At 56.0% G+C, this 27,927-nt stretch overlaps 1 protein-coding gene and 1 long non-coding RNA gene across 11 annotated transcripts; one reads left to right on the forward strand and one right to left on the reverse strand.

Moving 5' to 3' along the window:
- Nucleotides 1–227: 227 nt before the first annotated feature.
- WIZ (WIZ zinc finger) lies at nucleotides 228–26,725 on the forward strand. Of its 10 annotated transcripts, none has more exons than XM_066271170.1 (13): nucleotides 228–250; nucleotides 2,627–2,890; nucleotides 7,708–7,780; nucleotides 9,588–11,704; nucleotides 12,719–13,042; nucleotides 16,918–17,088; nucleotides 17,993–18,496; nucleotides 19,551–19,949; nucleotides 20,541–21,089; nucleotides 22,553–23,080; nucleotides 23,277–23,696; nucleotides 23,993–24,188; nucleotides 25,586–26,725. In XM_066271170.1, exons 1-13 carry the CDS (start codon nucleotides 247–249, stop codon nucleotides 25,743–25,745), a joined length of 5,709 nt encoding a protein of 1,902 aa, XP_066127267.1. In that variant the 5' UTR covers nucleotides 228–246; the 3' UTR covers nucleotides 25,746–26,725. The 10 variants fall into 10 exon arrangements, with proteins under 10 accessions (XP_066127267.1, XP_066127299.1, XP_066127290.1 ...); XM_066271178.1 differs by lacking the exon at nucleotides 228–250 and adding an exon at nucleotides 1,166–1,309; XM_066271185.1 differs by lacking the exon at nucleotides 228–250 and adding an exon at nucleotides 1,475–1,936.
- Nucleotides 12,579–16,435, reverse strand: LOC136332038 (uncharacterized). Its single transcript, XR_010730581.1, has 3 exons — nucleotides 16,343–16,435; nucleotides 14,076–14,232; nucleotides 12,579–12,640 (listed from the first exon to the last, which is right to left on the reverse strand). It is a non-coding gene; the product is annotated as an uncharacterized lncRNA (long non-coding RNA).
- Nucleotides 26,726–27,927: the final 1,202 nt, after the last annotated feature.

Here is a 27,927-nt window from a genome sequence, read left to right on the forward strand (position 1 = left end):
TAGTATGAACATTTGTTAGTGTCCTGAGTCTAGGGCTGGGCAATGGGGAAACAGTAATGAATTAGGACTCCTGTTCTAAAGAAACTTACACACCAGTGGAGGAGACAAACAAGTTAATATGTAATTGATGATTGATGGCTGTTCCGGTAATTGGGTGAAAGATTCTGTCTAGGGAAGGGTGGTGTTGTATAGATCAGTAGGTATTTACTTGGATGGTGGATGGATGAACAGGTAGACTGGACATGGATGGGTGAGTTGAGTGGATGTTCAGATGGGTGAATGAGTGTGGGGATTTGGGAGGGTGACTAGCTGGCTAATGGGATCAGATGTTGGTTGAGTGGTGGATGGATGAGTAGGTTAGATGGTTGGTGGCTGGATGGTTTGAGTGGGTGTCTGGCTAGATGAATAGGTAGACGTTGGAGAGGTGGAGGGATAGGTGGTTAGTTGATTGGATGGGTAGATATGTGGTTGATCAATTGAATGTGTGGATGAATGGGTGGGAAGATAATGGGTGGTTGAATATGTGGATGGGTGGTGGCTGGGAGAAGGCAACAGACCTATTCTGTGTGTATGATGAGGTTAGTCCTGGAGTCTGCAACTCTTGGATTTGAGTGGAAAAGGCAGGCTTAGCCGTGCAAACCTAGGGCCGGCTCTGGGGGCATGGAGGTGCTGAAGTCCCGTGTGGATAATGAGGATGGTGGGAGTGAGCTTGTGGTTGGAAGGTAGCTGATTAGGGACTAAAGGCTAAGGACTGGCTAGGTGGAGTCCTCAATGATCTATGAGTGACCCATAGGGGAACTTCTCTGCCCCCTTCCCATTCTTCTGGTTCTGTTAGTGAGCATAGCATTGGACGAACCAGTGGAGTGATGAAGAGCCATTGGGGACAGGAGGACAAGAGTGTTGTCATGGTAATAGAGCCTCTCCTTGGACTTTCAGGCTGAGAGTTCCTTTAAGGGTGACCCACCAAGCCACTCCCAACATGGCGCGCTCACGCTGACCGCACCCCCTCCGGGGCGCCGCTGGGGCGGAGTGGGGGGGGGATAAGGGGGGGGGGGGGGGCGCCCCGGACCTCCTCATCATGGCGGCGCGGCAGGGCTGTCGCGCTTAGGTCACGGCGGCGCGCCGGGGGGGCGGGGCGGCGGGGGGGAGCGATTTAAAGGGACAATGTCCCCCGAGCGGTGGAGGCAGCGGCAGCTGCGGAGGCCGCGGCACCGGCACCAGTAGCGGCAGCGGCGGTAGCGGCAGCGACGGCTGCACCAAAGAGGAGAGTTCCCAACCCCGGCGCCTGGCTGGCGGCCGCACCTCCCCGGTGAGGCCCGGTCTGGCCTGGGGAGCCCGCGGGCGGGGCGGAGTCGAAGCGGGGAGGGGAGGCCCGGCCGGGCCGGGCCAGTTGGGACCCCCTGTAGCGGGGGAGGGGGCGGGGCCGTCGGGGCGGGGCCTGTCCGGGGGCGGGGCCGCGCAGGTGGGGGGAGGAGCGGGGGTCTTGAGGCAGGTGTTCCCCCCACCTCCGCGCGTCCCGCGGGGTCTCCCACCCCGAGATGCACGGGCGGAGGGCGCAGCTCCTGGACCTTGGTCCCCCGAGGGGTGCGCTAGCGCGGCGCCACTCCCACCCTTGTGACTCCTGGGGGCCGTCCAGGCAGGAGCCCCCTTCCCCACGCTGCCAAAGTGCTTGGAAGTTGCGGTCCCGCCGGTTCCCGGTCGGCATTGCCCACCCGGTGGGCACCCGCAGGTGCTTCCTCCAGGCCTGGACAGGGACCCTCGCCACGACTGCCAGTCCACGGACGGGCCCCGTGGGAGCCCCTAGGCCCCCAGGGCAGCGCCTGCAGCCAGGCCTGGAGCCCCGGCCCCGCCCCAGTTGCCTGGGCCTGGCCTCCCCACCACCTCCCCAGGGAGGGCGCCTCATTCCTGCCCTTCACTTTCCGCCGTTACCTTGAAGGTATTTATAGGTGTAGAGGACAGCCCCCACCCTCACAGCCTCCTCAGGGTCCTCATTTCTGGACCAGGAGCCCCATCCGTCCCTATTGCCTGAGACTAGAGAGATCTTGGGAGGGTGGGATGGATTAACCCAGGCTGGGTGTGCATGAGGGGTAATGTTGGGGGAAAGCAAAGGGGTTAATCTGGGGTCACTTGAGGCTGTTGTGAGGGTGAAGGTATTGATGCTGGAGAATCCTACGATTATGTGGGGGAGGGTTGGAGTGTGGAAAAAGTGCAGAGGTAATAATGGGAGGACTTTCGACAGGTATAAGATCAGAGTGTAGAAGTGGCGGACATGCATGCCAAGGCATGGACATAGGGTATATGTGTGCATGGAAGTGAGGGCACAACTGACGAAAGTGCAAAAGGAAGGCATCTGTGAGAAGTAATCGGATTAATGCTGGGAAAAAAGGTAGCTGAGTGTACATGTATAAAATGGGTAAACTGGGGCAGCACAGGATCTGTATAGAGAGAAGTGTTCTCTGTACACTGTATGGGGATAAAGCCTCAGCACCATTTATTTAGCTCACCTGGGCCAGGAGGTAAACTGAGGTAGTAGGCTGCAAGGGTGAGAACTGGGGCTTCAAGGAAGGAGAAACTGAGGGAAAATCCCTTTCCAACCCCTGCTAAGCACCTGTCTCTTTACCACCAGACCTACAATGCCTCACTGAGCCAGCCCGGAAGCTGAGTGGAGTCAAGCAGAGAGCATCCATGGATGGCCCCCTGGCAGGCGGCCTGGCTGCTCCAGACCATCCTCGAGGCCCTGAGAGACTGCCTGGCCCGGCACCAAGGGAGGACATCGAAGGTGGGGCTGAGGCAGCTGAGGGGGATGGTGGCATCTTGCGGCCCACCCATTACCTATCTATCACCAAGGAGGGCCCCCGAGACATTCTGGATGGCAGAGGTGACATTTCTGGTAAGAGAGTGGGCCCTTTGGCCCTGGGTCCCAAGGCTCAGAGTGGGCCAGGTCATCCAGCCCAGCAGGGACTGAGGTGGGATTCAGATTCTGCTTGGGTCCAGAGCCTTCTCTTTGCACTCTGCTTAGTTTTCCATTTTACAGTTGTTAAAATAGAGGCCCTATGAGCCAATGACCTGACCAAAGCCACACAGTGGGTGCCAAGGAGCTGGGACTTGGAACTCAAATCAGCCTGGCTCCCTCCTCTGAGCATACTGATTGGGTCCAGGTGCCCAGTTTAGAACCCCAAACTTCCTGCCCCAACCCACTTGTTCCCCAGGGTTACACTGCCCAGCAATCTATCCTCGCCCTCTCCTGCTGCACTGTCTTGGTGAGTTCTACCCCAGGCCATAAGCCAGAACAGCTTGTAACCTCTAGTGGCTGGAGAGAGATTGGTTAGTTAGGGATGACAGCCAGCCCTTTGTGCTTCAGTTTACCCAGCAAAAGGGAATCTCACACTGTCCCCACCTCAAGATTTGTTATTCATTAAATACTCAGCATCTATTATGTGCCAGTCTCTCTTCTAGGCTGGGGATACAGCCATAAACAAGAGACAAGTTCCTGCCCTTGGGGCCTGACATTCTAGTAGAGGAGACAGACAATAACCAAATAAATAAGGGCAAGTAGTGACAGATGTTGTGAAGGTATTCAATAGATTGCCAGACCTGTGGCTGGTAGAGAGACCTGGCAAAGCCTTTCTGAAGGGGTGGAATTTGAGTTGAACATGGAATGAATGGTGGGAAGGGCAAACCATATGGAGGGATGGCCAGTGCAAAGACCCTGTGGTGAGGAGAAGATTGGCATGTTCAAGGACCAGCCAGGATCCTGGGATGGCTGGAGAGTGGTGGCACAGGCTGATGCACCAGACACATCTCCCTTCATTTCCTTGGCCTGCCCTAAAGGCCTTGGTTTCCAGAAATCTGCAAGCACCCAATTGCCAAGCCCTTTACATGATCCCCTCATGGCATTCTCAAGAACCCTATGGGTAGCTTTGGTTATTATCCCATGTTAGAGATGGAGAAACACACCCAGAGGGTTTAAGTTGCTCAAGGTCATAAAGTTAGTCAGTAACCTGGCTTAACAGCCTTCATCCTTAACCCCACGCTTCATTAAGGCATTATCTTGATCTCCCTCACTCACCCTTAGCAACATACATCATGCTTAGATGTTTATAGAGCACCTTCCTGCGCTGGGCACTGGGGTATTCCTGCCCTCATGGACCCTGCCATCTGGGATCAGGAAGGCAAACCAGCCACCAGGTGTTATGATTCGGTTGCTAGGGGTGCAATGGGGGAAGTCCTGTCTGGCCAAGTCTGGGGGACATGCAGGAGTCAAAGATGAGGGACAGCGAATTAGACAGCAGGCTCCATGCATGCACTGGCATGGAGATGACTGGTGGCCCCTGAAGGTGTTATACAGGGGGATGGCAAGGATATCAGAGCTCAGGGAACCTTAGCAATCCCCTTTTCCACACCCTTAGTAACTGAGGCTGAGAGAGAGGTAGGACCCTGTCCCAGGTCACAGTGCCTCCACAACTTCCCTGCAGAGAAGACCCAAGACCTTGACTATGGAAGCCATGCTCTGGGGTCCTGGGGTCCTTTCTGGGTCTGGTTCTGAGAAATTGGGTGCTTCTTCCCTACCTGGCAAAAGCCGCAGGTAAGTAGGTAGGTGTGTCCTCATTTCCCCCAGGGAATCAACCAAGGTCCAGTGCATGTGCCTGGGGGGAAGGAGGATGTGGCTGCTGGGGGGTTCCAGGCCCGCCCCTAGTGGCATCCCTGAACAAATGGCGGCATGGGTGGGGATGGCTTGAAGTGAGGTCTTGGCCTGGAGGTTGGAGGAGGGACTGGGCTTCGGACATGGCATTGCCCCACCCCCTACTGCCCTCTTGCCCTGCTTTATCCCCCTTCCCTGGCACAGGCACCTGCCCTAGGAGTCTTGTGATGTCTATAAATAGGAATAGTTTCTGGGGCTGCTGCTTTCACCCCGAAGCCTGGGCCCTCCCTCAGCCACCCCAAGCCCTCAGAATCCCCAAAGGGTACCCCTGGAATGGCCACCTCCAAATTTACCTGCCTGGACATGAATGTGTCCACTGCCTCCTCTGTCCTTTAGTATGGCTGTTGCCCTGGATCCCCCACAACTTCCCTGAGAGTACCCCCCAATATTTGGCCTTTCTGGTTGGCCTCCCAGGTACAGCCAAGTTTTGGGGGGCTAACATGGTCCATACAGATTGGTGAAGAGTTTGATGCATACTGACATTGGGACCAGGGAGCCAGGGACAAACAACATGTCTACCCTTGTGGAGCCTCAGGCTGGAGAGGAAATCAGAACATGGAGTGAACTGGGGCTTAAGGTTCTGGGGCCAGCTTCCAGCTCCCAACCTGGGATGTCAAGCCCCTAGGGCACTCCTAGCTCCTCCCTTTCCTACTACTGCTGCCTCTGTGGATGGAACATTTACTGTGATCTCCTTAGCACAGGTGACCTGCAATGTGAGAGAGGGTCGGTGGCTATTCCCACATACAGAGGCTTGGAATAGGAAAGGCATGCCCTTCCAGTCACTGCTGAATCTTAAACTAGGATCAGTCTGACTCCAAAGTTCAGATTCTTGGCCACTCTTCCATGCTGTCTGGCTAGGGGTTCAAGCTGCTCACAGACACTCTTCTTGTGTTCCTTCTCTCATTTTCAAACTTCTTGGGGATTCCAGAAGGTGGGAGTCCATGAGGACCCTTTGGCATGGCCACTGCCAAGGGCTGCATCCTGGGTGCCTCATCTGACCCATAGGGACTGCTGGATCCCTACTGACTGGGTGAGCTCCTAGCTCCTAGCCCCTGGGTATCCCAGATATGGGGCTCTGTTTGGCCTCCTTCCTTCAAAGTCACTGCCACTAAAAATAGGAACCTTACTGGAGCTGCTCAAAGAGGCCAATGCGGCCCCCTGGCTCATGGCATTCATTCTTAGACAACAGCAATTGCAGAATCATCAAATCTGGGACGCCCGGAATCTCAGGAGCTTGAGGTCCCAGAATCTGAGAAGCAGGACGCCCAGACCCTGAGATTTGTGACTGTGCTGGGGCCTGTTGCCGGTGAACTGGTTGCCCCATCCCAAGAAGCTTACACCTCTGATGCTTGTAGTCTTGCTCCCTTGGCTGGTTCAGGTCTGGCTTTCCCAACCACCGCACTGTCTCCAACACCCCATTTACCCCACCCTCCCACTCTGACACCAGCCCTTGCATCCACGCATACCTCTGGCCTGGCTCTGCTCCTCATCTATCTCAGCAAAGGTTCTCAAACAAGGGATAACCCTGCCCGCAGGGACATTTTGGCCATATCTGGAGATATTTTTGTTGTCATAACTGCAGGGGTGGGGGTGGAGACCAGAGACACTGTTCAGCATCCTACCGTGCATAGGGCAAGCCCTCACCAAAGAATAATTGGTGCCAAATATCAACAGCATCAAGGGTGATAAACTGCTCTGGACAATGAATCTCTATACCTCATTAGCATTTTCACCTTCCAGAGGCCACCCGGCAAGAGTTACAGACCTTCTCTCAGGCTCAGCAGAAAGACCTTCAGGCAGTGACCACAACTTTGTGACCTCTGAACCTATTCCCACCCATACTTTTAATTCTTTGGCTCCTGACCGACAGCTTTCACTGTCCTGGGAAAATTTGATGGTGAGGGATTCGAAAAAGAATGAGCCCCGGCACAGTCCTCTTTCTGGCCCTTTTTCAAATTGATACTAATCCAGCAATTGCATCTGTTGGGCTCTGGATGGGGTGCAAGTTCCCCCAGTGTGTTAACCCTGGCCCAGGCCATTGGCAGGAACCCCAGTTGGCACACTCGCCTTGTTAGGCAGGGATGTCAGGCAGAGGAGGTGCAGACCAGGATCCCTGTAGTTGCGCCAGGCGGCTCCACAGGTGGATAATGGAGAGTTGGCTCTATCTGTGTGAGGAGTCCCAGGAGGGGATTTGATTCTAGGATGTAGGCCTGGAAGGGGGTCTGGAAGGCAGTGACGGGAACATCGCAGCTCAGGCTAGAGAGTTCCTCGCTCATCATCTGGCCAGGATTGCTTGAGCACCTATTATATACCAGGTGCTAGATGCTGCAGTGAATGAGGCTGAAAGTGTCCCTGCTCTTAGGGGAGCTTACATGCTAGCAGGGGACACAGGCATGCAGCCATCCGGAGAAGGAACTAGGCAGTTTCAGAGAGTGCTAAGAGAGAAATGAAATAGGTGATAAGACAGAAAATCATAGGAGCTCATTTTAGAAGGTGGCTAGGGAAGGGCTCTTGGGGGCAGAGGAAATAACCAATGCAAAGGCCCTATGGCCAGAAGGAACTAGATGGGCTTAAGTCTTCAGGAGAAAATGGGGTGGAGTGAGTGAGGGGAGAAGAGAGGGAGGTGAGGCTAGAGAGAGACCTACAGAGGTCTGACTTCATAGGCCCTTGTAGGTGGTGGTTGGGATATGGCTTTTATCATAGGTATGAGGAGCCAGATGAGTTTTTACCAGTGTGTGACTTTAAAAAATCACACTGGATGCCCATCAGGGACAAAGAGGACAGTTGAAGGCAGCAAGTCGCTGATGTCCCCCAGGACAGCTAAGGGGACTCCTTTAAGGAAACCCCTTTCAGGGCTCAGGAATGTAGAGGCCAAAGGCCTCTCAGGGGAGAGAGTTGGGGAGCCGGGCCCTCACAAGGTGCCCAGTAGGGCTCCCAGAGCTGAGGTGCAAAGGGTCCCAGCCAGGGGGACCCCAGCCCCTCAGGGTCTCCCCTCTCTGTTGCAGATGGGCAGCCCCATCCCGGCCTCAGCGAAGCCCTCCCCTGTGCCACATCTGCCACCCATCGGATCAGCAGCTGGTGAGTGCCATGCTGGCCCTGACCTCAGGGAGGGCAGGGGGGCAAGCAGGATGTGCCCAGGCCTGAGAGAAGCCCCGGGAGTGAGAAGGGGACCGGAGGGAATCAGGAAGCCAGGCAAGAGGAGGTGGCTCCCAGCAGGCAAGCCTCTGGGCATGTGTAGGGGGTTGGGGGAGGACTGGGATGAACAGAGACAGTCAACTCTCATTATCCCTGCCAGGAGCAGAGCCAGAGGGGCAGGAACCTGGAGGTTGGACCCTTGGAGTCCTGTCTGTGCCAGTTGGCCCTTAGAATGATGCCAGGCCTCTATGAGACTCAGTTTCCTCATCTGTAAAGTCCATAAGATGCATCTCACAATTGTCTTGAGGATCCAAAGGATGTTGAGTAGGAACAGGAATCAACAATAATGCTGACGGCAATGACCCTTTATTAAAAGGCTTGGTGCATACCAATATGTAATAATAGTCCTATGGGGATTAATAATACCTCTCTGTTGCTGAGTGCTCACTGTATGCTGGGCTCTTGGCACAGGGTTACCCCACTGATTTTTTTCCACAGCCCTTGGGTAATGGTCCTGTTAGTATCTTATGTCACCAGCGGAGCTTAGAGAGGTGACCCCATGATTTCTGACCAGCCTCTTGGTGTGGTCGACAGTCCCTTATGGAGGCAGGATCTTGGAAATGAAGGAAGTTACAGTAAGAACCCACATTGATCATGGGAGCCAGGCTTTGAGCTAAACAAAGCATTTCCCCAGAACCAAGTTATGTCATCTTCACACTACATTTCATGTGGTCAAGGTCCCCTGCTGAAAGGCTGTGGTAGGGATCATTTAAATAAGTATCTGTCATATGTTAAGTTTTCCTTGTTATGGATATGAAAGCTCCTTAGATCTTACATAAGAGCATATAAGCTCCTGGTTCTTTGGACTTGTCCCATTTTTAGGATTGGAAAACTGAGGCTCAGTGAGGTGACATCACATCCCCTGAAGGTGGTCAGGGTCACTGGGGCCAGAGGCTGAGTGGGAACTTTGCACCTCTCCTGACTCTACCCTTCTATGAAGGGAGATGCGGGATCGGGGTAGAGTGGCAAGGGGAGTTATGTCCCTGCAGCTATTCATGCCACAGAGTTTCAGCAAATGTGCTGGAAAGCCTGACCAGGTGATGGCGCAGTGGATAGAGCATCGGACTGGGACACAGAGGACCCAGGTTCAAAACTCCAAGGTTACCGGCTTGAGCGCAGGCTCATCCAGCTTGAGCGCAGGCTCATCCGGCTTGAGCAAACGAAGAATTGATGCTTCTCATCTCTCTCTCTTCCTGTCTGTGTATCCCTCTCCCTGACTCTCTCTCTGTCTCTATCCCTCCCCCCCCCAAAAAAAAGTGCTGGAAAGGTGAAACTAAATCACTATATCACTTCAGTTCGGGGAAGACTAATACAAAAGCAGCTTGGAGCGTAGGTCTAAGCCTTGGGCCTTCCCAGGGGACAGATGAGAGTTGACTGTGCCACCAGAATTGGGGACACACCTTGTGACCCCAGTGTGGTTTCCACACACTCCCCTACAAACAGGGCTAGGCTATATGCACAAGTGCATCTTGGGAGGTGAACCTGGCTTTTGGTCTAACAACTCTAGAAGGGTCCACAAATACTTCCCTTTCTTCCCCCCTCATACCCACATGCCTAGCCACTCTGAAGTCACCCTCAGGCTGGGTCTCGGGGGCCTGGTTCAGACTGCTTGGGAGGAACCCTCTACCCTTGCCAAGGAAGGGAAACTGAGGCCCATGGCTAACTTGTCCCCATTGGCACTTCTTTGCAGCTGCTGGGATGGAGGCAGCCTGGACTTCCGGCCGGGCTCCCCACCACCCCATCTCCTGGGCCACTTCCCTGGCCTCCCTGATGGCCGGGGGCCCTGGGAGCACCCCCTGGTTCAGGAAGCTGGGGAGGGCATCCCATCTGAGCAGAGGTTCGAGGACTCGGTCATTGTGAGAACTGTCAAGCCCCACACTGAGCTCAAGGGCTCTAGAAGGTTCTTGTACCATCAGGGTGAAACAAAACTCTTGGAGAATTCCCCCCAGGGCTACCCCAGGTTCAACTGGCTCCAAGATGCAGATGAGCAGTCCCCACCCCAGGATGCAGGGCTACCCCTGGACCTGCCACCCCCACCGCCACCTCTCACTTCCTTCAGGACAGTGCTGGTGCCTGTAGAAGACACCACGAAGACCTTGGCGGTAGTGGGCACTAGAGAGCACTTGACAGACCTAGAGAGTCTGGCCCAGCCAACTGTGGAGTGGTGCCTGTCTAGGTCAGCCATGGAAGTGGCCACTCAGACCTGGACAGTGAACTCGGAAGCATCTGTGGAGCGACTGCAGCCGCTGCTGCCCCCAGTTAGGACTGGTCCCTACCTGTGTGAGCTGCTGCAGGAAGTGGCTGAGGGGGTGGCCAGCCCAGATGAGGATGAGGATGATGACCCAGCTGTGTTCCCATGCGTGGAGTGCAGCATCTATTTCAAGCAGAAGGAACACCTTCTGGAGCACATGAACCAGCACCGCCAAGTCCCAGGCCAGGAGCCTCCCGCTAACTTGGCCCCACTGACCTGCAGTGAGTGTGGCTGGGCCTTTGCTGACCCCCAGGCCCTGGAGCAGCATCGGCAGCTGCACCAGGCCTCTAGGGAGAAGATCCTCGAAGAAATCCAGAAGCTGAAGCGGATTCCAAGTGATGAGGGCCGGGAGGCACGGCTCCAGTGCCCCAAGTGCGTCTTTGGCACCAGTTCCTCCAAAGCCTTTGTGCAGCATGCCAAACTGCATGTGCACGAGTTACCGGGCCAGGCTGCCAAAGAGCCCTTTGGGGGTGGCAGCCCAAGTCCCGATGCCACTGCCCTCAGCTATCAGCCCTATGGAGCCTCCTCGGGCCTCAATGCTTGCATTTTCTGTGGCTTCCCAGCACCCAGCAAGAGCCTGCTCAGGGAACATGTGAGGCTTGTGCACGCCCATACCCATTGGGAGGAGGATGGCGAGGCTTTTGAGGAGGATCCTGCCAGCCAGCCTGGCACCAGCCAGGATGTGTACGCCCACTTCCCTGAAGCTGCTGAGGACTACTTTGGCACCACTGAGCCGCTCTTGGCCCCCACATGGCGGAAGAACCCTGCTGGATACGACCCCAGCCTGGCCTTTGGCCCAGGCTGTCAGCAACTGGGCACAAGGGATTTCCCACTATCAAAGCCACTACCGCAGAGCGTGGCCCAGAGGCCCCTGGGAAGACCAGCCTTTCCCTCACCACTAGCATCCACCCTCTATTCCTTGCAGCCCAGTAGAAGCAAAAATGCTGTCCATCTTCAAGGTCTCCCAGCCCAACTGGGGGACCAGAGGCATCCTTGGAATGAAGAGGAAGAGGAAAACATACAACTGGCCTCAGAAATGGATTTTTTTCCTGAAAATGGGGGCTTACCACCCTTTGCCATCCCCGGTTTCATCCCAGAGCCAGCCCTGGAGCTGAAGCGAACTTTCCGAGAAGCCCTGCAGGCAGCCAAGGCCTCACCTGCACAACAGCAGCAGCTCCTCAGTATGGTGCCAGTCGTGCTGGTGCTAAGGTCCCAGATCATGGCTGCAGCAACCAGGGGGCCCCGGAAGCTGCAGCCCCAGGAGCTGGGTCTGGGAGGCACCCACCCCCTGGACTTCCTGCTCCTGGATGCACCACTGGGCAGCCCACTGGGGCTGGATGAAATCCTGGATGGGGACCCAGCAGTGGTGCTGAAGCACGAGGAGCGGAAGTGTCCCTACTGCCCTGATCGCTTCCACAATGGCATTGGCCTGGCCAACCACGTACGGGGCCACCTAAACCGTGTGGGCGTCAGCTACAATGTGCGGCATTTCATTTCCGCTGAGGAGGTGAAGGCCATTGAACGCAGGTTCTCCTTCCAGAAAAAGAAGAAAAAAGGTAGGGGGGCTTCAGTCTAGCACCCACCTCCCTCCAAGGCCCCTGAGACACACAGCTGGGCAGCTGAGTCTGAACCAACCAACCCTCACTCTAAATCCTCCCATAGTGCCAAGCTGGGTGAAGTTGGGAAGAAGTTCCTCCCCTCTGGGAATAACTGGGAGCCGCAGCAAAGGCAAGCACCTCGGTGGAGGTGTGGGGATACCCCCATGCCCCTGCCCTTCCAGCGGCTGGAGGAAGGAATATAGGCAGAGGAGTCAGCACCAGGCAGGGGATTTCATTGGTTTCTTCATCTGACAAATATTTACTGAGCGAGATCCCCACTGTTTTGGGCTTTGGGGCCACAGAAGTGAATGGAACAGCAGTCTCTGCTCTTCTGGAGTTCGTGGCCCAGCAGTGGTGGGACCCAGGTGGCTTCAGAATCCCTGGGGCTGTCTGTGAGGTATGCAGAGTCCTGGACACCAAGGTTCTGATTCCAGAGGTCTTTCTCCAACATGAGTTCCCCGGGTGGTTCTGATGCTGACAGGCATGGAAAGCACTTTGGGAGGTGCTGGTATGGTGTTTGAGAGTGTGTGTGTGCATGTGCACTGGGGGTAGGTACATGGGCGGACAGCCACAAAACCAGGTGGTTCTGATGTTGACTGACCAAGGCTGTGGTGGGGGAAGTTCTGGAAACATGAGCCCTAGACACAAGAAGGGTCTTAATTGATCATTCACCCAAATGATTGCAAGTCGACAATTGGAGAAGTGTTTGAGGGTGGGGTCCCTGATGCTATGAGCTGTTGAGGGGGGAACCTGGGAGATCAGGAGAGGCTTCTTGGAGTCTGTGTGGAGGACACTCAGGAACTGATATAGGCAGGAGCCTGATGGGCAAAGGGGAAGGGAGGCATCCAGGTGAGGAACAGCACCAAGTGTGTGATCCTTGGAGAATGAGCAGCCCTGGGAGAGAGAAGGGCTGGGACTGTAGAGTCACTTCCTCTTTCCCTCCCAGGCAGTCCATGTTCTCTTTCTCCACAGTGGCTAACTTCGACCCTGGCACCTTCAGCCTGATGCGCTGTGACTTCTGCGGGGCTGGCTTCGACACAAGGGCTGGCCTTTCCAGCCATGCCCGGGCTCACCTGCGTGACTTTGGCATCACTAACTGGGAGCTCACCGTCTCACCCATCAACATCCTACAGGAGCTGCTGGCCACCTCAGCTGCTGAGAAGCCCCTCAGTCCCCTTGGCCGTGAGCCTGGGGGGATGCCTGGTGTCTATCTGACCTCCCGCAGGCCCCGCTTACCTCTCACAGTGCCCTTCCCACCCACCTGGGCTGAGGACCCTGGGCCAGTCTACGGAGATGGTAAGGGGAGAGAAGGTGGGCAGGTGTGGAGCCCTGACCCTTTCCAGGAGCCTGGAGGGATAGAGGGATGGGAGGGGGGCAACCACTCCCCTTTCCTGAAAGAGTTTAAAGTTACTCTACAAAAAATGTTGACAACTGTCCTCACAACCACCCTGCCACTTACAGGTCACTTTTGTTTTACTGTGACTGGCCCAGGGCTCCTCCTTGATCCAGTTCCACCCTGCCTTACCTGTGATTTTAACATATGCTTACTGAGCTCTTACTAGGAGCCAGATACTGTTCTAAGCACTTTACAAACATGAACTCATGTACATCCTCATGACAACCCTATAAGGGTGGTACAATGAGCCCCACTTTACAGATGAGGAAACTGAGGCACAGAGAGGTTAATTAACTTGTCTAAGGTCACACAGCTAGAAGTGGTAGATCTGGGATTTGAAACTTCAGGCAGGTCAGGCTTCAGATCCTTGCTCTTAATGACCTCTTCTATCTAGAATGGTGCCTGCCATTTGGTAGAACTTTCGGAGATGATGGAAATCTGTGCTTGTAACATAAGGCCACCACTGGTCATATATGGCTGTTGAGCACTTGAAAGATACAGGGTTAGTCGGATCCTATTGGACAGTGTAGATCTAGAATCTACACTCTACATTTTCAATGGTGCCTAATTTGTCCAGCAGCAGTGATAATCGCTCCCATAATTGAGTACTAAGGTTTCATCACACATATGCCACAAAGCAATTCCATGCGGCTAAGGGTTGTTATGTTCCTGTTTTATGGATAAGAAAACTAGGTCATCTGCTTTGCCATAGCCACAAAGCAGTAGAGCTAGACTTCTGAACAGCATATTTGGTGGTCTCTCTAGTGAGATGGCTTGGGAAATGCAGAAGTAATATTTTGAAGAGGACTCAGGCTGGGCATCATGGAGGGACCTGGCTTTACAAAGCCTGACTTTTTGGAAGCCTTTACTGAACCTTGAGACAGAGAACTAGGCAGTGAGGAGTAAGTGGGCTTTGGGGAATGGAGAAGATACCTGAATATGGTGGGGGTTGGTGTTTGTCCTGGACTGCTTTGGGCTGAGGCTTCCTTCTTTGTTTCTCTTATCTGGAGTTTCCAGGGACCTACCTTGTACTCTGGGATAGGTTGGTCCCATGTGCAAGCCCCCTTACCAGTGAAGGGCATTTGAGGATCTGCAAAAGGGTGGGGAGGGCTATAAGGTTACTGAGGCACAGAGAGAGTATAATAGTGGGTTGAGATCACATTTTGGGGAAAGGCAGAGTGGGGACGTGACCTCAGGCTTCTTGCCTCTGCTGGAGACTGCCCCTTGGGCATTCAGCTCACATACCTGGCTAGGTTTGTGGTGTCTCAGAATTGGATTGGAGGTACAGCTTGCAGGTCAGAGGCCTGAATGCCAGGTTCACATCCCTTACCAGCCAGGAGTTCTGGCGAAACTGTTTCTACCACAAGACCAATGTGTCAGCTTCCTAGTTAGTGCTAGGGGGCTGGCCAACCATTACAGTATGAGGAAGCAGCCCAGCATTGCTCTGGCTTTGTCCTTGAGAAGGGGAGCTACGATCAGTCTTTCAGTAGGGTGAGGGGCAGCTCAGGGGCGGTGGGCGGTTAAGAGATGGTTAAGATCTTGGGGGTCTTGCCTTGAGGAAGGATGGCCAAGATTATGGCTAGGTCTGGGCATTGTCCCTGCAAAGCTGTCCTAAGAAGCCTCTCCCATCCTTCACTATATGGGTCGTAAGGAGCGGGTGCCAACTTGGGGGCGGGGCAACGGTCAGATTCTGGCCCCACCCACCTGTCAAGTAACAGCTGAGGGCAAATCAGTTTAGTGTTAGAGAGAAGCGAGTTGTGTTTAAAATGTGGTGCCGGCCGTGTGGGGAGTTTTGCAGAACTGCGGGTCAGCGCGGTCAGAATGATGTTGGGAGGATCCTCGAGGTTGGGAATCAGGGATCCTCCAGGATCCTAGACCCGGATGGGAGGCTTCCAGGGAAGGGAATGGTGTAGGGTTCCAGGTCCTAGTTCCGCTCGTTGGGACTCTGGCAACCTGGCGGCTATTAAGGCGGATGCGTGTGGAGGGAGGATTTCCATCGTAGCCCTAAAGCTGTCCGGGCTGACACTGACATTGGCCGCCGCTGGGAGCACGACTTGCGTGCATCCGCGAGCCGCGGCGCTCGGTGTTTGGCTGGTCGCCCTGGGCGCGCACCAAGGGGCGGGACGGAGCGGAGCGGGTTTGGCGGCGGTACTCGGCGCTCGGCTGCTCCCGCCTGGGGCGGCCGCTCCGCGTGTGCCGGAGCCAAGATGGCCGCCTCCACCGCCCAGTGCCGAGTGACAAAAGCGGAGAGCAAGGCGGCGGCGGGGCCGCGCGCGGGGGGTGTCCGGGAGCGCGCGCCCGCGGGGGCGCCGCCGCCCAGCCCCCCGAGTCCAGGCCCCGCGGTCCTCCCCGCGCCGCTGCCGCCGACCCCACCCCCGCCGCCGCCTCCGCCTCCGCCGCCGCCTCGGGACGGGCCCAAGGCCGAGTCAGAGCCAGGGCCAGGGCCCGCGCCCGCGCCGGGTAAGAACCCGAGCCGGGGAGGGTTAGGGGAGGGCAAAGTCGGCGTCCTGCCCGCCCCCTGCTACCCCCGACACCCACCGTCCAGTCTCTGGGACTGCCCCTCCCCCCCAGGCCCTCCAGTAGCGCGGGTCCCGGCCCTCGTGTCGCTGCTCGCAGGGTCCCGGGCTTCAGAAATACTCCACCGGCACTCTCTGGGACCCTTGCCCCATCTGACAGATACCCTTTGCTCCACTTGGAGCCCCGGGAGCGTCCTTCACCAGAGTTACGGTCTCCCCGGCGCGGAAACCCACTCCAAGGTCCGTGTCCCACCTGACAGACGTGCCCACTTCACTTCACTTCACTTCACTTCACTGGGAGACTTTAACAAAGTCCTTGGTGTCCCGGCCCCACTGGCCCCCTCCTCCTGGCTTCTCGCTTCCGAAGGACTCTAACTGAGCAGGGGACACGCCGGCACCCCATCATAGACTGAGTGCCTCCAGGGCTCCATTTGACACACGGTCCTTAACCCTCAGAGCCCTGTCCATCCATGCTCTAAGCACTAATCCTAGGGCTCAACAGGCCTCTCAGGCCTCTTTCTCTGAAAAAATAGACCATGAACATGCACCTTTGACTCCCTGCCTTCATGCACACCCAATCCAAGGAAACCTAACTGGCCTGATAGATGATGCTTCACAAACTTTATACTAAGTTCTGTGAGTCCCACCCCTTCTGTCTCCATACATACATATACCCGTTCTCACCTTACCGCACTTAGAGCTCAGCTTGTGATTAGCCCAGCCGGAGGTCCCTCAGTTGCCTCTGCAGCCCCAGCCGCAGCTGTCTTCTCTAGTTGGAGATTGCCCACAAGTACCTTTGAGCCTCCTCTCTGTCCTTGGCTCCTCGCCTAGCATTGCCTCTCTGGCCTTTGACCCTGGCCTTCTCTTAACCAAATTCTTCTGACCATCACCCCCCATTTCCCTCCAAGACTGAAAGATGTTCCCCACCACAGTTCTGTCCAAAGAAAGATTTTCTCTGAGATCTTCTAGGATGGAAGTCTTATCTCAGACTAAAACTGCATTCCTGACTTGTCTGTGTTCAGAGTCTGGGGTGGAAGCTGTTCTCAGTCTCTGCTGTCAGTGGGCAGCCTTTACATCCCTATGTCATACTGGTTCTGGAGGTTATGGATGGAGCCTCAACTTCCTTAGGGTAAGCTGCCTCCAAGAGTGAGTGCAGGAGCCAAGGATGAGGAAGAAAGCTCCTCCCACCACCATGTTCCTGCCGTCAGTCCTTATGGGGGTAGACAGCCCAGGCAACACTTGTCTTCCCAACCTCACAGGCCTGGGTTCTGAGGAAAACACCATGGTGGCTATGGACTTGGGCTCCCCACCGCTCCCCAAGAAGAGCTTGTCTGTTCCTGGGCCCCTGGAACAGGTGGCCAGTCGGCTGAGCAGCAAAGTAGCTGCAGAGGTTCCTCATGGCAGCAAGCAAGAGCTGCCGGACCTCAAGGGTGAGTGGCCCAGGTGGCAGGGTGGGGGTGCTGGCCAGGCTGGTCACACTCACAGGTAGCTCTTGGGCCTGGGGGTTAATGTGGGGCCCCTGGTTGGCCACAGATTTCTCTCTGGTACCCCAAAGTACCAAGGAAACACCACCAGCTGTCTTTACTGAGTTGCTGCTGCCTGGCCTTGAGCTTCACCCTCACTGGGCAAGGGTGGGGCATCTGGAAAAGCAATGGGCACAGTTGTCAAGATCTCATACTCAGACCCAGTTCATTGACTGACTTTGACCCTTGTTAGCTATGTGATCGTCCTCATGAAACTGCCTTGTCTTTGTGTTGATTCTCAGGTCATTATTGAGTAGTGACGTACTGTCCTGGACCTCTGTGTGAGAGATGAAAAATAGACCTGGTCCTTTTCATGAAGTTGGGAAGTGGGGAGGCAAAGAAGCAGACAAGCAGGGACAAGGACTCTGCAGAAGAGTGTGCAGGGAACCACAAGGACTGTGGCTGGGGCTTCCAACCCAGGGTTTGGGGCATGAGTTGAGTGGGATAGGGTGACCAGGGCTTAGCTGTGTTAAGTGCATGTCTGGCAGGTTGTGTGAATACCTGTTGCCAGGACATAGGTACATTGGAGATCTGAAAGGCATTTTACCAGCCGAACCACAGTAGGGCTCTTCCTCCTGCTGTGTGTGCTTGGGTACAACTCGTCCATCCTCTGAGACTCAGTTTCCTTATTTGCAAACTGGACAGGCCAATTTCTGCCTCATTGAGTTCATTTTAAGGATCCTGGGCGCTTGACTGAAGCAAAACCTTTGCAAAGAGCCTGTGTGAGTGGGGCCCCAGGGGAAGAGAAATGGGAGAGAAGGCCCTATGGGGCTTCACAGCTGGCTCTCCTGGCCTCTCTCTTACCCTCCAGCCCAGAGCCTGACCACCTGCGAGGTCTGCGGTGCCTGCTTTGAGACACGCAAGGGTCTGTCCAGCCACGCGCGCTCCCACCTGCGGCAGCTGGGTGTGGCCGAGTCCGAGAGCAGCGGTGCCCCCATCGACCTCCTCTACGAGCTCGTGAAGCAGAAGGGCCTGCCCGACACACCCCTCGGGTTGCCCCCAGGCCTGACTAAGAAGTCCAGCTCACCAAAGGAGGTGGTCGCTGGGGCCCCCCGACAGAGTCTGCTTACCCTGGCCAAGCCCCTGGACGCCCCTGCTGTCAACAAGGCCATCAAGTCGCCTCCTGGCTTCTCAGCCAAGGGCTTGGCTCACCCGCCCAGCTCCCCACTCCTCAAGAAGGCACCACTGACCCTGGCAGGCTCCCCTATCCCCAAGAATCCTGAGGACAAGAGCCCCCAGCTGTCCCTGAGCCCCCGGTCGGCCTCCCCAAAGGCACAGTGGCCTCAGTCTGACGATGAGGGGCCCCTGAACCTCAGTGAGTGTGGGTCCTGGGAGCCGAGGGAGGTGCCAGCACTGGGAGGGTGCGGGCCTCAGGTTGGGCCATAGAGTCCTGGGTGGGGGAAATGGAGACCACAGCTCTTATATCTTGGGTCAGAGTATTTATTGGTCATGGTGCTGTGTCTCCTGTTGTGCTGGCCAAGCTATATATTATCATCTGTCTCCCACTGTACTTTGTTATTTTTCCCCTAGAGGCTTGGCTATGGTTGCTAAGCCAGCTAGAGTCACCCTTGCCACTTAGGAGCAACTTTTGGCCATATATGGGCCTGAGGGGTGGGGCAGTGAAGGGAACAAGGGTTCTTGTGAAGCATCTTGGGTCCTGCAGGTAGACAAGTGGTCCACCTGACAGGAGGTCCTGTGATTGGCCCTGTCTTCACATGCTCAGCCATCAGTCCTATGCTGAGGCACCACTGACTGTGCCAGGTTCAGTCTGCCTGTGGTCTTAGCTAAGTAGGCTGTGGGAAAAAACCTCAGACACAGCAGGATTCACTGGGGTGGCCCTAAGGAGGTCAGGCCTTCCCACACATTGGTAGCCCCTAGAGCCTGGTGATGAGCCCAGAGTCTTGGCCCCCTGCTCAATTGGGCACCACAGTTGGCACCTCAGGTTCCAGTGAAGCTGCTTCCATGGTCTACTGTGCTTCCAGAAACAGGCCGTAAGCTGGTGTGCCCTTGGCTGCATGATGCTGGGCAGCCAGGCAGGGCCCTGCTTTGTACCTACCGCCCACCCTGCACAGCTCCGATAGCTGGGGTTCCAGGGAAGAAGGCCTGGGAGCATCAGATTAGACCACTGGAATTGGGCTACTGCTTCTACCCCACATCTTTGAGCTCTCTACACTCACTTTGATGTTAAAAGACAAGAAGGAAGCAGGACTTCCCACTTCCCAGAACCTCTTAAAATCAATCTGCGGCATAAGTCTTGGACCCTGGATGGCCTGAGCAGCTGAGAATCACACCAGGCCCTCCTGCCTCAGTTCCCCAGGGCCAGCCAAGGTGGCGGCCGTGAACCCCCACCCTGTGTTTTGTCTCCGCAGCTTTAGATAGTGACGGGGGCAGAGAGCTGGACTGCCAGCTGTGCGGTGCCTGGTTTGAGACCCGCAAGGGCCTGTCCAGCCACGCCCGCGCCCACCTGCGCCACCTGGGCGTCAGCGACCCGGACGCCAAGGGATCCCCCATAGACGTGCTCCACGGGCTCATCAGGAGGGTCGGAGTCCAGAATCGCCTCCCACCCGGGCGCGGCGTGCTGGCCCAGCTCGGGCGGCCTCCACCCGCCTCTGCGGCCCTCTCTTTGCTCCCCCCCCCACCGCCGGCCAAGAAAGCCAAGTTGAAGGCTGCGGGTATGGCCAACCCCTGGGGGAAGCAGGACCTCTCGGCCGCCGCAGCTGCCGGCATTTTCTGGGCCTCTGATGTGGAGCCGTCTCCTCTCAACCTCTGTAGGTTCTCGCTTCAGCTGCCCCCTCCTCCCTGCGGGCCCTGGAGCCCCTCCCGGGGGGGGGGGTCGCAGCCCTCTCCCCACTCTCTCCCTGCTGGGGCAGGGAGTAGACAGGGGCCCTTGGCAGTGGGCTGGTTCAGCCCAGAGATCTTGTTGGCAGTTGGCTATTATGCCCTCCCTCTTGGCCTTTGACCTCCATGACTGTGACCTTCCTTGAGAATGAAGGCCAAGGGTGGGGTGTTGCCTGTTGGTGTAGAAGGTGCCCATGGTTGTCCCTGGTCTGGAAGGCACATGGCAATTAGGCTGCCACTTTTTGTCCTCCTGCCCCACTCCTTGTCAGTACCCGCAGAGCTGTGGAATCTTGGTTCCGTCCTGCGCCAGGACCGAGGGCCCATGGCTCTCTGGAGCTTACCCTTACTCCTGCTGGCTATCTGACCCCTACCCTGATCCTCAGCTTCCTGGTCTGCACTTGCCCTCTACCACCACCCCAGCCTGTGGGCGTGCGGCTGCCCACACCCAGCTGACCAGGAGACCCACAGGTGACAATGCTGATGGTGCCCATGTTGCTAACTGCCCCTCTCTCCTGCTGCAGCCTCAGGCCCGGAACCAGCTCGCGACATCCGCTGCGAGTTCTGCGGTGAGTTCTTTGAAAACCGAAAGGGTCTTTCCAGCCATGCACGCTCGCACCTGCGGCAGATGGGCGTAACTGAATGGTATGTCAACGGCTCGCCCATCGACACACTGCGTGAGATCCTCAAGAGACGGACCCAGTCTCGGCCTGGCGGACCACCCAATCCACTGGGACCCAGCACAAAAGCCCTGGCCAAGGTAGTGGGCAGTGGAGGTCCTGGCAGCTCGCTGGAAACTCGCAGCCCTGCAGAACTTCACCTCTCACCCCTGGCCAAAAAGTTGCCACCACCACCAGGCAGCCCCCTAGGCCACTCACCAACTGCCTCTCCTCCTCCCACGGCCCGAAAGATGTTCTCGGGCCTGGCTGCACCTTCCCTGACCAAGAAGCTGAAACCTGAACAAATGCGTGTGGAGATCAAGCGTGAGATGCTGCCGGGGGCCCTTCATGGGGAGTCACACACTGAGGGTCCCTGGGCAACACCACGGGAAGACCTGGCCCCTCTGAACCTGTGTAAGTGTTACCCTGGGGCAAGCCAGGGAGCACAAGTCGGGTGGGAGCATTTCCTTATCTCTTCCCCTCAGGGTACCCAGAGGGCCAGGGTTGAAATGGAAGAGAGGATACACAGGTCCAGAGGTTAAGGGGCTAGCTGTATAGTCCTGCTAAGCTCACCCCCAACTTATCTGCTTCTTGATTCTCCTTCATTGATACATTCAGTGGCAGCAAAAAGATTCTATTTCTTATGTCATCTTCAATCAGTTGCTTGTGGCTACCAACCAGATTCTGAAGGAGAAAGATTGCAGGGCTCAATTAGTAATGTCTGCCATGGGCAGAGTATAACCCACCATAAGTCAGCATCTAAAAACTGTGTTTCTGACATTTGTGGTCACTAAGTGCTTGACATTTGGAGTTAGGTTCAAGTTAGGATCTCAGTTGCCCCACTGGCTAGCAATATATGACCTGTAAGTTTCCTCTTTTTGGAAGATAGAGATTAGCACGGTCCCTACTCATATGGTTTCTGAAGTGGTGTGAAGTGCTTATACGGTACCAGCTTTAAAAAAGCTATGTGTGCCTGACCAGGCAGTGGTGTAGTGGATAGAGCGTTGGATTGAGACACAGAGGACCCAGGTTTAAAACCCCGAGGTCTTCGGCTTGAGTGCAGGCTCATCCGCCTTTAGTGTGGGCTTACCAGCTTGAGCGGGGGGTTGCAGGCTTGAGAGGGGGATCGTAGACATGACCCCATGGTCGCTGGCTTAAGCCCAAGGTCGCTGGTTTGAGCAAGGGGTCACTGGTTCAGCTGTAGCACCCTCCCCCCCCCCATCATGGCACATACAAGAAAGCAATCAACGAACAATTAGAGTGCTGCGACAAAATTGATGCTTCTCATCTGTCTCCCTTCCTGCTAGTCCTTCGTTCTTTTCTCTGACTCTCTGTCTTTGTCAAAAAAAAAAAGCTATGTGTAAGCAGTAGTTGTAATGTCCCTGTTACTGACTTCCTTCTTGCACTACCAGGTTGGCTGAATTCTTACTGCAGTTAAGGATGGCCCAGCCCTAGGCTTTAGTGTTTATGTAATTTTATGCTGCTTGGTGCCACGTGCTCTGAACTGCTCCTGCTTTAGGCCATCCCAGTAACATGGGGAGGTGGAAGTTTTCATCTCCTTGCAGAGGGGGAAACTGAGGCTCAAAGGGGAAGTGGCTTACCTAGCGTCACATGGAGTCACAGCCACCCTGGCATCTGAGCCCAGGATCAAGGGAATGCTTGCTCCTTAATACGTTACCATGTCACAGGGAGTCATCTGGAAGCCAGCTAGACTTTGAGGTGACAGAATAAAGGCCCTTGGAGGCAGACAAGGGAGTAGGTCATTTGGCTCTGGGGCTGTACAAACAGGTCAGCAGGGTAGTTAACATTGGCCTTGAGTTTGGAGGCTTTCTGCCAGTAGCCAATTTCTTCTTCCACTCTTTCCTGATCCTGTGTAGCATCGCGGGCAGAGCCAGTGCGTGACATCCGTTGTGAGTTCTGTGGTGAGTTCTTTGAGAACCGCAAGGGCTTGTCCAGCCACGCACGCTCACACCTGCGACAGATGGGTGTGACTGAGTGGTCTGTCAATGGTTCGCCCATCGACACACTTCGGGAAATCCTTAAGAAGAAGTCCAAGCCATGCCTCATCAAGAAGGAGCCCCCAGCTGGAGACCTCGCCCCTGCCTTGGCTGAAGATGGGCCCCCCACAGCAGCTCCTGGGCCCGTGCAGCCCCTCCTGCCGCTGGTGCCCATGGCTGGCCGGCCAGGCAAACCAGGAGCTGGGCTGGCCCAGATACCTCGCGAGCTCAGTCTGGCACCCATCACCAGTACCAAGCCCTCAGCCACCACCTACCTGGGCTCAGTGGCAGCCAAGCGGCCCTTGCAGGAGGACCGCCTCCTCCCTGCAGAGGTCAAGGCCAAGACCTACATCCAGACTGAACTGCCCTTCAAGGCAAAGACCCTCCATGAGAAGACCTCCCACTCCTGTAAGCAGTGGGTGGAAGGGTCTTGGGAGGGCATATGCCGGGGCCTGCAGGGCTGGGCACTGCTGAACGCATGCCTACCCCCAGCAGGGGTCGAGGCCCCAGTGGGAGGCGGGGACTGGCTCCTGATCTGGGCAGCAACTTCTGGGTACCCTGCTCCCTTGGGACTGGAGCTCAGCAGCACCCCCTCTGCCTGCAGCCACCGAGGCCTGCTGTGAGCTGTGTGGTCTTTACTTCGAAAACCGCAAGGCCCTGGCCAGCCATGCTCGGGCACACCTGCGGCAGTTCGGCGTGACTGAGTGGTGTGTCAATGGTTCGCCCATTGAGACGCTGAGCGAGTGGATCAAGCATCGGCCCCAGAAGGTGGGCGCCTACCGCAGCTACATCCAGGGTGGCCGCCCCTTCACCAAGAAGTTCCGCAGTGCTGGCCATGGCCGTGAAAGCGACAAGCGGCCACCCCTGGGGCTGGCACCTGGGGGCCTGTCCATGGTGGGCCGCAGTGCTGGGGGTGAGCCAGGGCCAGAGGTTGGCCGGGCAGCTGACAGTGGTGAGCGGCCTTTGGCAGCCAGCCCCCCAAGCATTGTGAAAGCTGAGGAGCACCAGCGGCAGAACATCAACAGTGAGTGTTGGGGGCAAGGGGTCATGAGGGTGATGGACACCAGTGGGGTCCACCCGCTGCCCCCCCTGGGTTTTCTGATGTACATCTGCCCTGGAGTCACTTCCTCAATTGCTAACCTGTATTCACTTATCTATCCACCATCCCACCTGTCACCAAGGCCAGTGGCATCCAGGCACCAGCTGGCCCATCTTACAAATCTCCACAGTAGACTCCCATCATTTGCTGAAGGCAGGTACTTCCCCAGGGACCTTGCCCTCCAGCTTATCTCCTACCCCTCTCCCCTCCCCACACCATAGAATTTGAGCGTCGACAAGCCCGTCCTGCAGATACATCTTCATCCAGGGGGGATGAGGAGGCCAATGACCTGCAGCAGAAGCTGGAGGAGGTGCGGCAACCCCCACCCCGGGTCCGGCCAGTCCCCTCCCTGGTGCCCCGTCCCCCCCAGACATCACTGGTTAAGTTCGTCGGCAACATCTATACCCTCAAGTGCAGGTATGAGGCTCCTGGGAGAGGGAGGGAAGGAAGGAGGCTATCTGCTTGGGGCTTGGTCACGCAGAGCCTCTGAACAGGACGGGCTGCTTGGGGTCGGGAGAGGGAGCAATGCACTGGGATGGGCTGGGCCCAGGCTAAAGGCCCCTCACAGACAAAGGTGCCTCAGAGCATTCAGCTGGGACCGTGAGCTTTGTAGCCAGTGAGGCCTTACACTTAGCAGCACGCTCAGCACTTGTACCTTGGGCAAGGACTTTCTGCTCTGTGCTTCAATATTCCCGCCTCTACAGTAGAGTTGATAGGCTTACCTAATTTGTTATGAAGACTAAGAGTTAAATGTTTATAAAGCTCTCAGACTGTGCCTGGAATACAGTAAACTCTCTCAACAAGTGTCTGCCTGATTAAGAAAAAAATAGGTCTTAGTTCATTCTTACCAAAGTCTAGGTGAATGTCAGAAACTGGTAGTCTGGGATGTGAGAAGGCCACCTCAGGCCAAGTCAGAAGTAGGATTCTCTTCAGCCACAAGCTTGGGTTTGGGACTCCTGTGCTGTGAGACCTCCCTTAGGGCCATGAGGGCTGGGAGCTGCTGGAGAGTTGGGTGCATGACTAGGGTAGGTGCTTGTTAGGGCCTGACCCTCCTTTCCCCAGCTTCATCTTTCTGTCCTAGAGCCTAGAGGGGCAGGATCTGCTTCTCTGCTTTCTCCAACCAAAGCACATGCTTACAGTCAGATGGTGGAGGTGCTTGGGAAGCCAGATGGCCCATACCCATACTTTTTTTTTTTGTATTTTTCTGAAGCTGGAAACGGGGAGAGACAGTCAGACTCACGCATGTGCCCCACCGGGATCCACCCGGCACGCCCACCAGGGGCGAGGCTCTGCCCACCAGGGGGCGACGCTCTGCCCCTCCGGGGCGTCGCCCTGCCGTGACCAGAGCCACTCTAGCGCCTGGGGCAGAGGCCAAGGAGCCATCCCCAGCGCCCAGGCCATCTTTTGCTCCAATGGAGCCTTGACTGCAGGAGGGGAAGAGAGAGACAGAGAGGAAGGAGGGGGTGGGGGTGGAGAAGCAAATGTGCGCCTCTCCTATGTGCCCTGGCCGGAAATCGAACCCGGGTCCCCCGCATGCCAGGCCGACGCTCCACCGCTGAGCCAACCGGCCAGGGCCCCATACCCATACTTGAGACAGCACACAGCTTGGAGCACAGAGATGGGAACTCCAGGGGACCCTGCCAATACCCCATGATGGGTAGAGGTAGTTGTCCATTGGGGAACATCTGGCTTCTGGGGTCCCTCCCCTCAAGTCCTGGGCTTGCTCTGTCCACACTGAGCAGCAGCAGATTTGCTGGACACTTAGGGTGTAGCCAGGACACTGGCCACTCCTCCCTCTCTCTGACCCCACACAGGTTCTGTGAAGTGGAATTCCAGGGACCTCTCTCCATCCAGGAAGAGTGGGTGCGGCACTTACAGCGTCATATCCTGGAGATGAATTTCTCCAAAGCAGACCCCCCACCTGAGGAGCCCCCGGCTGCATCAGCACAGACAGTGGCGGCAGAGGCACCTTAACACAAAAGCATTCCAGATTTCTCTTGTGCCACGACCTCTGTCCCCTCCCTCTCCTCCTCCTCTCTTTTCTGTTCCCAAAGGAGCAAGCCAAAACCTCAGACCGGCACCCTTGGAGGCCGGGCACACTACAGCTGGGGTACCCCCCATTGCCCCAGCTCAAAGACTCTGGGGTCAAACCCAGGGTGTCTTCCTTCAGGCCACACCCACCCGATCCAGCCAGGGCAGTGGCCAGGTCCCTGGTGGCAGGTGATCTGGTCAGGGAGGAAGGCCACCGCTCTTCAATGTCTCGCAGCCAGGCGGGGCTCTGTTTGCTATCTGTGGCCATTTGCAAAGACCCCAAAGAACCCCTTGTCCTGGTTCCCTCTTGCCCCATGAATATCCTCTCACACTCACACAAACGCAAAAAACACACACACACATACACGCACACACATGCACGCACACACCTCGTGAGACCTGGGATCTGCCCCAGCCCCCCAGTTCCCGAGTCAAATGACCACATCATGCCACGGTGCTTGCTCAGGGGGGACATGCTCCCTCTGCGAGCCCACAGGGCCTGGGAGCCCCCACTGAGCCCACAATGCCACGGACATCCTTGTTGGCTGCCTCCCCCTCCCAGAGGGGCCTTCCCAGATGGGGAGAGCTCAGAGCTGACAGCTGCCTCCTGCCATGTCCAGGCCCCCCCAGAGCTTGGGGGGCTCCGGGCCCTGGAGGGGTTGGGGTGGGACTCTCCTTCTCCACCCCAATCCTCCCTCTTTTCACTGTTACTTTCTATGTATAGCTCCCTAGACCTTTCACTTTTTAAAAAATGCGTTTTGTGTAGAGAATAAGGAACGTGGATCCTTTTATTTTGCAATCCTGGGCTGGCTAGAAACCGGGAGCTTATCGATCTTTTAACTTTTTTCAGTGGCCACATTTTGGTTATTGATGTACCTAGAAGTATGTAAATTAGATTAAATTTCTCTTCTGGAAACACCCCAGGGCAGGCAGCCAGCGTGTGTTTTTCTGTCGAGTGGACAGGCTGGCATCGGCTGGCACCTGGGGCTGGGATCAAGCTGCCTCTACCCAGAGCCTTTGGAGGCCTTGGGTTTTCCCATTGGCCACCAGGCCAACCAGGCCCAGCTGGGGATGAGCTCAAGTTTCCAGCTTGTTGGCTCATATGGCATGGCTGGTAGAGGCTCTGGCCAGCTGGTAAAGCAGCTCCTATGTGCAGAGGAGAGGAAACAGCTCTGGGCAGCTGTTCCAGGAAAGGAGCCAGGATGGAGAAGTGGTTGAGGTCCAAGGGCTCTTGGAGGCAGGAGCTGGCCAGCGAGGGTGTGAGGGACACTGGGGGAAGGAAGAGTGCATCGCTGCCAGGAGCCTTTAGAGAGAACTGGCCTGCCCTCATGATGTGGGACCTGTCAGGAGACACATGCACCCTGAACTCCAGTAACAAGGAGAAGGGAGCTGTTGGATTCTCTTCAATGTTATTTATTTTCTCGTTCTTCAAATGTTTATTGAACATTTCTGAGATTTTTAAGAGATTCTGTTGGCTGCTCATTTATATTGCATATGGTTTTTCAACTCATCATTATCACTTAAACAGCCAAGGGCTGGAAAGTGGGAATGACTTCACAGCGTGTGAAAAGAAGAGGCCTCCTCAACCCCCAACCCTTTTACCCCAGCCCCAATCATATACCTGGCTGGGAAGGAGGGGCTTAGAAGATCGGACAACATGCCCACCACAGGAGAGGTCTCAGCCTGCACGCTTGACTTGGCTTTCCTGCTCGTGGGAAGTCAGGACACATCTTGCCCAGTAGAGAAAGGCTTACCACTGCTGTTCATCTGTGTCTGACACTTTGTTTTTTTATTTTTATTATTTATTTATTTTGTATTTTTCTAAAGTTGGAAACGGAGAGGCAGTCAGACTCCTGCATGCGCCCAACCAGGATCCACGCGGCATGCCCACTAGGGGGCATTGCTCTGTTGCAACCAGAGCCATTCTAGCGCCTGAGGCAGAGGCCATAGAGCCACCCCCAGCGCCCTGGCCAACTTTGCTCCAGTGGAGCCCTGGCTGCGGGAGGAGGAAAGAGAGAGAGAGAGGAAGGAGAGGGGAAGGGGTGGAGAAGCAGATGGGCGCTTCTCCTGTGTGCCCTGGCCGGGAATCGAACCCGGGACTCCTGCACACCAGGCCGACTCTCTA

The sequence above is a fragment of the Saccopteryx bilineata genome, chromosome 1 (genome assembly GCF_036850765.1).
Source record: "Saccopteryx bilineata isolate mSacBil1 chromosome 1, mSacBil1_pri_phased_curated, whole genome shotgun sequence".
Lineage (NCBI taxonomy): Eukaryota > Metazoa > Chordata > Mammalia > Chiroptera > Emballonuridae > Saccopteryx > Saccopteryx bilineata.

Coding starts and splice junctions, on each gene's coding strand:
- WIZ (XM_066271170.1), top strand. Junction 7,781..9,587: donor ACCCATCGGATCAGCAGCTG/GTGAGTGCCATG, acceptor ACTTCTTTGCAG/CTGCTGGGATGGAGGCAGCC. Junction 24,189..25,585: donor ATCTATACCCTCAAGTGCAG/GTATGAGGCTCC, acceptor GACCCCACACAG/GTTCTGTGAAGTGGAATTCC.